At 39.1% G+C, this 8,667-nt stretch overlaps 1 protein-coding gene across 2 annotated transcripts; it reads left to right on the top strand.

The window, feature by feature from the left end:
• The first annotated feature begins 376 nt into the window (after positions 1 to 376).
• On the top strand, positions 377 to 5,708 carry LOC112527593 (splicing factor-like protein 1). Of its 2 annotated transcripts, none has more exons than XM_025138317.1 (2): positions 377 to 2,769; positions 5,281 to 5,708. In XM_025138317.1, exon 1 carries the CDS (start codon positions 404 to 406, stop codon positions 2,732 to 2,734), a length of 2,331 nt encoding a protein of 776 aa, XP_024994085.1. In that variant the 5' UTR covers positions 377 to 403; the 3' UTR covers positions 2,735 to 2,769; positions 5,281 to 5,708. The 2 variants fall into 2 exon arrangements, with proteins under 2 accessions (XP_024994085.1, XP_024994086.1); XM_025138318.1 differs by having other exon boundaries at positions 5,397 to 5,708.
• The last annotated feature ends 2,959 nt before the right edge of the window (positions 5,709 to 8,667 follow it).

The raw sequence follows: 8,667 nt of genomic DNA on the forward strand, positions 1-8,667 counted from the left end.
TGTAGATCTGGTTTGATTTTGGAGTTAAGGTTTTGGTTTTGAAAATAGAAAATGATAAAAAAAAAACTTAATAAAATTAGAAAATGCTTTTTTTTATAATAAAAATAGAAAAAAGACAAAAAATAGTAAAAGATCTTGACGGAATTTTTGTAACAGAAGTAAGTTAAGAGGGATCAAAAGTGTAACAAAGTGACAACCACCGGTACTACAAGTATAATATATGAAGTTGAGGGACGATACATGGTAAATGACAGGGACCAAAGTTGTAATTTACTCTAATCTTTAGAAGAAAATCACAAATGGTGTGGCTGTATGTATAAATAAACGCATATTAGATTCTCTATCCTAAGGCTCGTACAGAGACGCGATACACAAAAATTTGTTTTCCATCTTCTCCTACCTCATGGATTCTCTTCCCTCCGAAACCCTAGCTCCCACCCCCACTCCCTATGATACCTTGGATTACACCCATCCTCTTCCCGATTCTGCCTCAACACCACCACCGCCGCCACCTCCGCCTTCCGATTCCGACTACAAACCTCCTCCTCAACCACAAACCCTAGTTCAACCGGATCCCAACCCTACATCACAACCCGACACAACAGATCTCAAGTCTGAGAATGGCGCCGTCACCAGTGCTACTACGGAAAAGAATAACCCTACCGTGGAAGAAGATACAACCAGCAAGAGGCGGAGGCGGAGCAGGTGGGATCCCCCTGCCGAGGGAGATGCTGACCAGAACGGGGGTAAGAAGAGGAAGTCTCGCTGGGCGGATGACGAACCCAAACCTGTCTTTCAGTTACCGGATTTCATGAAGGATTTTACGGGAGGTATGGATATGGATCCTGAAATTCAAGCTCTTAATGCTAGGCTTATGGAAATTAGTAGAATTTTACAGTCTGGTCAACAGCTAGATGATCGTCCCGAAGGTGCTAGGTCTCCATCGCCAGACCCAATTTATGATAATATGGGAACCAGAATAAATACTCGAGAGTATAGGGCAAGGGAAAGGCTTAACAGAGAGAGACAAGAGATAATTTCACAGATTATTAAACGAAACCCTGCCTTTAAGCCCCCTGCTGATTATAGGCCTCCCAAGCTTCAGAAGAAGCTTTATATTCCTATGAAAGAATACCCTGGTTACAATTTTATTGGACTTATAATTGGCCCAAGAGGGAATACGCAGAAAAGGATGGAGAAGGAGACTGGAGCTAAAATTGTTATCCGGGGAAAAGGCTCAGTGAAAGAAGGCAGGTTCGGGCAAAAACGTGATCTAAAGTTTGATCCTTCTGAAAATGAAGATTTGCATGTTTTAGTGGAAGCAGAGACACAGGAAGGGCTTGATGCTGCCGCAGGGATGGTGGAAAAGCTATTGCACCCTGTTGACGAAGGTTTGAATGAACATAAAAGACAGCAGCTTCGGGAGCTTGCTGCTCTGAATGGGACAATAAGAGATGACGAGTATTGTAGACTGTGTGGTGAACCTGGACATCGTCAATTTGCTTGCCCATCCCGTATGTCGACTTTTAAGAGTGATGTTTTGTGTAAGATATGTGGTGATGGTGGGCACCCAACCATTGATTGTCCTGTGAAAGGGACAGCAGGAAAGAAAATGGATGATGAGTATCAGAATTTCTTGGCAGAACTTGGCGGGACCCTTCCAGAGGGCATGACTAAGCAAAGCACACCATTGCCTATCATGGGTTCTTCCAATAGTTCAGGAAACAATCCCCCATGGGCATCCAGTAACAACTCAAATGGAAATACTGGAACCTCTGCACATCCTGGACTTGGAAGCAATGCAGCAAAAATTGGAACTGGTTTTGGTCTTGGAATTGGCAAAGAAATCGATGATACAAATCTGTATATCGGGTACCTGCCTCCGACTTTGGAAGATGATGCTCTGATTAGATTATTTTCACCTTTTGGGGAAATAGTAATGGCAAAGGTGATCAAAGATAGGGTCACTGGACTTAGTAAAGGTTATGGTTTTGTAAAATATTCTGATATAGCTCAAGCAAATCAAGCAATTGCCAGCATGAATGGTTATCGTCTAGATGGAAGAGTAATTGCAGTAAGAGTTGCAGGAAAGCCACCCCAACCTACGGTACCCCCTGGTCCTCCAGCTGCACCTGTGCCAGCTTATCCTGGTGCCAACCAGACACTTGGCGGATATCCATCTCAGCAGATGGCATCAGGTGGACCCATTGGAAGTGCACCTCCTGGGAGTTATATTAGTGCCCCAGTTCCTTGGGGACCACCACCACCACCTCCTCCTTATGCTGCTTATGCTCCTCCTCCGCCCCCTCCAGGATCAAACATGTATTCTTCCTTCCAAGGCCAACAAATGCCCTCTTATGGTGTTCAGTATCCTCCCCCACCACAGAACATTGCATCCACTGAAGCTCAGCAAAGCTACTCAGCTGGAATACATTCTCAGAATAATGCCCCTGGCCAATCCCCATCTAGTAATGTTTATGGCAATTCCATGTCTGGGATAACACCGAACAATCAAAGTGCATATCCTTCACCTTCCATGAGTTACTCTTCTTATTACAGTGTACCTCCTCCTCCACCGCCTGCGACCCAGTCAGTGGTTGAGCAACAGAGTTTTGCAAGTGCACCCTGGTCTTCAAATCCTCCCCCTCCACCCGTTTCTTCTGCAGAGCAAAATCAGCAAACTGCTTATGGGACAGACCCGGAGTATGAGAAGTTTATGGCTGAGATGAAATGATGCAATTCAATGTTGGTTCTACATATGCATGAACTGTAAGTATGCACCATATTTTCACCTTTCCTTCTTGGTCATGTGTTTAGGATCAGGGTTCTAGTTAGTGATTTAAGCTTTGAGTAAATTTTTTGAGAAGGATGTTTCGTACATAGCATCAGTTCTCCTTTAGGGCTCGTTGCAGAAAAATAGACAGTTAACAATTTTAAGATATATCTTATTAGACATGATGTTAAGAAAAGTTGTATCAGATGCTTGAGGCAAGACGGAACTACCGTTCATGAATTAAGAAAATGGAGGAATTGGTGTCTTTTTTTGGTTTTGTTCGATAGTATTTTTGTGGTACAATTAAGTTGGACTTGTTAGATTTCTTAGTCACTAGTAACCAGTGTGTTCTTCTTACTACTTCTGCAGTATCACCATAAAATGTCTATTAGATTAGTTTCTTTGGGTGGGGTTTGCCGGTGGATTGAACATATTGATAGCGAACAGCTGTGTCTTTATCTGGTTGTGAAGTTTGCTATATTGCTACTTAGAAAAATAAGGTGCATGAATGATGAGCATTTCAGTGAGAAACCAAATTTTATTTGGGTTTGACCTCATTGCTACCCTTTAAATGACCTTTTGATTACGTTTGTTGCAAGCTAACAATGTGGGGGCGTTTGGTTGTGGGTATTAGGGGGTAGGGAATGGGAATGCGAAGGATTGGGGGTGCTTGGTACGGTATAATATAGCGATTCATTGCCCTATAACGGGTAATGGACCATTTCTGAGAAAATTTGGGGGAGGGATGAGAGTAAGGAATGGGAGACCACGTCTCACAGCACGCTTATCAAATAAAAACCTTTCCCCTTTTAAAACTGCCCCACCCTCTGCTCGGTGAACTACCTCACACTTTTGCCTATCCATGGCTTCGTCGCCCTATGCCATAACTCCCCTGTGCAAGGTTTTGTTGAAAATACCACTTGTAGATCTCAGTTTTATGCCTAAGAACTCGATTAGTTGTGTGACAGTTTCTTGTTTCTCATCATCACCAATCTATGCTTTAAGTTTATTATAAAATGGAAGAAGAATATATAGAGGAGCATTGTGCAACGACCATTCTCATCCCCCAGTATCAACCAAACAACATCATGGTTACTGTGTTCAGCGATTTTTATGTTAGTGCTACTTATGTACCTTATTGACTATTTCTTGCAAGTTAAGAATGGATATTGTATATGGATGCTAATTCATCTTTCACTCTGATGTCAGATTTTCTTAACAACATATTTTACAGCTACAGTTCTCCTGAAAACCAGAAGCCAGGCAAATGGCGTAGATAACAATTTTTGGCATTTGTGGCTGTATTAAATCTTCTGCAAAAAGACTCGTTGAATTGGAAAACAGAATAACATTTTTAAATTACAAAAGAAGTTATCTGTTGTTTTATCACATGAGTTCTAGTTTTGGACCTTGCCCACATTCGCTTTCTAAATTGTCAATACATGATGCTAAAGCTTATTTGGATTTGACATGTTTCTTAACACTTTACATTTGTCCTTGGATACGGGAGAAGAGAAATTATCATGTGTGACCTGTTTGTTCCCATTTAGTGACAGAATATGGGTAATTTCACACAAACTATGATTGGCTGTAATTGAGCTACTTATGGGTGTTTATTTGTCATTAGTCTTTATATGTAATATTTACTGTTGGGAGGGGGGGGGTTGTTGCTTGGATGCACATTGAAACTTATTATTGCAATTTGAAGTCTCAATAATCAGTTTTGGGAGTTTAAATTGGATAAATGATTCTGATTATTTAAGGTCACAGTTATCATATTTGGATAAGTTGTGGCTGTAAGAAAAACTGATTATCAAGATAAATGTAAAATTATCTAACTATCCTGGGCTTTTAGTAACTGATTATATTCTGATTCTTCAAGTTGCAATAATCATCTTGAAATCACACATCCAAACTTTCCCTAATTTTATCAAACGAATTCCTTATTTTTTTTGGTATGTACATTCGTTATTTTTTTGGGTATGTACATTTGGTATAGTTTGCAACTATTTTGTTTTTGTTGCTTCACCATCTGCCTGTGGGTGCATACATTGTTGGAACTTGCACATGCATTATCTGGAATGCACCCTTCACGTTGTTTTCTCTTCTTTGGTGTACTTTTAGAACCTTGCTCGTGTTTGATAATTTGCTGCTTGAAAAGATAAATCTATGTTGTACACCTGTAAATACTTGAAACATGTGTACAATCTTATGGGAGACATGGTGCATAACACTACCATTCTTGACTGGGAAATGCAAACTATGGTTCTTCTCTGGGTGTCCTACAACTCTAGCAAAGTGTCCCTTATAAAAGGCAATAGGGACTTGGTTCTCATCGTTTGGCAATTATACTAGGATTTACTTTATTCTTAATGCATGCATGCTGGTTGAGGCTGTATAGATGCTTATATATTTTCTATAATGATAAATCTCACTAACTTTCAGATGCCATGACATGATGTACTTAGTTGATAACCTATCTTGTGTATGCTTATATTCTTTGGCAGGCTTGATGTTTCTTGGAGCTCTTATCAACCTATTTTCTTTCGTCTTGCTTACCTCAACTTGTTGGAAGTTTCGGACTTACATCTTTACTCTTGCTGTGCTGTTGTAACAATTGCAGAAAGTTATTAGTCAACTCCAATTCATTTCTCACACAATCAGGCAAGCTATTCAAGGGCTTTTTTCAGAATGCGGTGGTACTACAGTTTGTGGGCTGGTATTGCTGTCATGAATTGCTGTTCTCTTGCTTGCTGGAATCCTTGGGCTAATAATATTTGACATTGGCTTTATTTGAACTTGTTACAGCAATGTTTTACTAATGTTTTTTCCCTGCTGCTACTGCTTATGAATTTTGGTTGTGATAAATTCTGTCACCCTTGCATGTTCTTTGTGATTTAGCATATACTCTGAATGATATGGACATGTTTCCTGGTTGACATGCCATCTAATCTGCAGAGTGGAGGGGTTATATTTGGGAATCATGGGGTATGTGCAGGCATGAGATTTTGGATGATCTGTAAATTGTTGGGCGTGTGCAGGTGATTTTGGATGCCACTGGTTTTACTATGTGACAGTGAAATCTCCCTGTATTACATGCTCCTCATGGTGCCTGACTTTTCTTGTGTTTGCATCTAACTTGTAACAAAGTTGGCTGTTGTGGTTCATGTTAGGGTACCTCTCCTCAATGAGTAGCTTCTGATGAAATTGAGTTCCTGGATTCGTACTTAACTTCTCTGAAAGTGCCAGGTATTATATCGTTCATGATCTCTCTCTGGGAAACTTTAAGGATGTAGCTTGTAATTCTAATTCTTGTGGCAGGCACATAACGTATCCTGTGCCCTGCGACTTAAATGGTTGTTTGAGTAATGTTCTTGTTTGCACCAGTATGTGATAATGATAATAAGGTACCTGAGGGAGCTGAAATGCATTTTTGAGGAGTGTTATCCACATGTTAGTAAGGTTGCTTATGATAGATGTTATGAAATCATTGCAACTTGACACGTCTTTTCTTTTTGAAGGTTTAGTATGGCCATATATGTTGTCCGGTCTATCCTTTTCTTCATTTGCTGTGCATTTGCTCTTACAAATAAAGGGTTTAGTTAAAATCCTGCATCCATTCAACTATTTGTGCAAATAAAGGGTGTTTTTTGTTTGAGCATGCACTCAAACCTACAAACAAGAATTTGATTCCTCATTTGCATATACTTGATATCATATCATTATTTTGAGGAACAAGAAAAGGGAAATCTTTCTTGGTTGGATTGATTACAAGTTGCATGGAATCCATTTGTGTATGGTTTTTGAAATTAGGCAAGTTATTATTAAGTCATAATAAGAGGGGCATATGACATATTTTCGAAGTGTTATGGTAATTTAGTTTGTCTTTGTGTACTGTGTTCTCTTGAGAAGGTACTGCTGTCTGCTAATAATTGTATTGAGTTGCATAATGCTAATAATATTTTTGTTCATGGTGTCTTGGAAGGAATAGGGGGGCGGGCAAGACCGAGCCTCGAAGAATTAGTTAGCTTTGCTTTTTTAGTCGTAGACAAGGGGAGATATGATTATTCCAAACAGATGATTAGTTTAGTTTCTGAATCTTGATTTTGTATGTTACTACTACTACTACAACCAAATGACCAATCATATGTTCCATATTTTTGTCCATTATTCACACACGCTTCTTTCTAATACATAATTTCCAATTCAAATGAAAGATAGATTACCATAATAACATCCCCAAGGGAAATTGGGGGATTATAGGGATAGCCAAAATGGGTTATCGGCCAGGCCTATCGGAAATTGGCCCCTTCAAAATCGTGCCAACTTGGTCCCAGCCCTTGTAGTTTACACAAAAATGTTATACATGATTTTACAATTAAGATTTATAAAAATTAACATTTAATATGTTAACTTATCTGTTTATGGGGCTGTTCGGTTTGTTTTCTGTTAAGACTTGTATGGATATGGTTGTTTGTATTGATATGGTTGTTTGTATATTAACAGATTAAGTTGTTCGGTTGTTGTGTTGAATAAACAGTTTGAATGTCAGAAATGACTATTTTACCCACAACTACTCAAATACTAAATGTCTAGAAATACCTCGTTGTTGCCACTGCTTGGGTCTTAGGCGAACAACGGTCATCGGTGGTGGCGTTTAGGCGACGATGTTTGCTGTTGCTAGGAGGGTGAAGGGGACGGCCGACGAGAGGGGTCTGAAAATTGAAATCGATGCTCCTGTGTTTCGTTTGACTGATGAGTTTGAAAATGTACGGGTGGTTGTGGTGTTGGTGGTCGGAGGCGGAGGGAGTTGGGACTCGTTATAGGGAATGGATTGTTGAATAAGGTGAGGTTGACGATGAATGGTGCAATTTTTGGGGAAAAGAGGGAAATGGTAGATTTGGAATAAATGGTTGAATAAGTGGCTGACCGGTTAAGTCATTGGCTGACCGAATAAGCTAGAAGCGAACAACAATATATGGCTGACTGAATAAGCCATACAGGCTTAACAACCTATTAAGCCATTACCTTATGTAAACAAATATAAATTTTGAAGAAAGATTTAACTTTGGAAATATGTAATTTATTATTGTCTCTCATATAATAAAACTTGTTGGAGCTTTTTGAGTTGGAACATGTACAATAATCGGTGTAGATGATTCTTATATCCACTTTATACAAATAAACAAATGCTCATTAAAACATTATGGAGGGGTTTGGTTCGTATAATGAAATTTGATGGAATTGGAATTCATCAAATGAATTTGACTTTGAGGGAATGAAATGAAATTTGACCTATGTCTTTTGATTGCGTTTGGTTGGATGGAATTGGAATGAAATTCTTAACGGAATTGGAATTTTTTTTGTTTCGTTCACGGAATTCAACGAGAAAATTACATAGATGACATTTCGAGAAAATCCTTTTTAGGATGGAAAGAACGAAAGAGAGAGAGAAAGAGAGCATACCAGATCGAGCAGTTTTGAATAGGGATGGCAAAAAAAAAAAAAAACCGATGGTGAAAACCGAAAACCGAAACTTTCAGCCCGGGTTCGGGGACATCTTATCGAGGACGGGGCGGGGACGGGGACAAATTCGGGGATTTTAACGGGGGCGGGGACGGTGATCATGAGCCTGGTCCTGCCTGATATGTGTATATATATTAGTTTTAATTTATATACATACATACATAGGGGTGAGTTCAAATAAAAACCACTCAATTTGTAAAAATCGTGAAAACCTCATTTAACCATTCATAATTTTTTATTTTGTTCATTTTTTTGTAATTATGAGAGGTTGATTAACCATTTTTATTGTGGAGGGTGTTAATCATGGATATTATCTTCTTCATTAATTTAATTTTAGAGAAATAAATGAAACTGTTTCATTAAAATTT

The sequence above is a fragment of the Cynara cardunculus genome, assembly GCF_001531365.2.
Source record: "Cynara cardunculus var. scolymus isolate 2C chromosome LG 15, CcrdV1, whole genome shotgun sequence".
In the NCBI taxonomy this organism is placed as follows: Eukaryota; Viridiplantae; Streptophyta; class Magnoliopsida; order Asterales; family Asteraceae; genus Cynara; species Cynara cardunculus.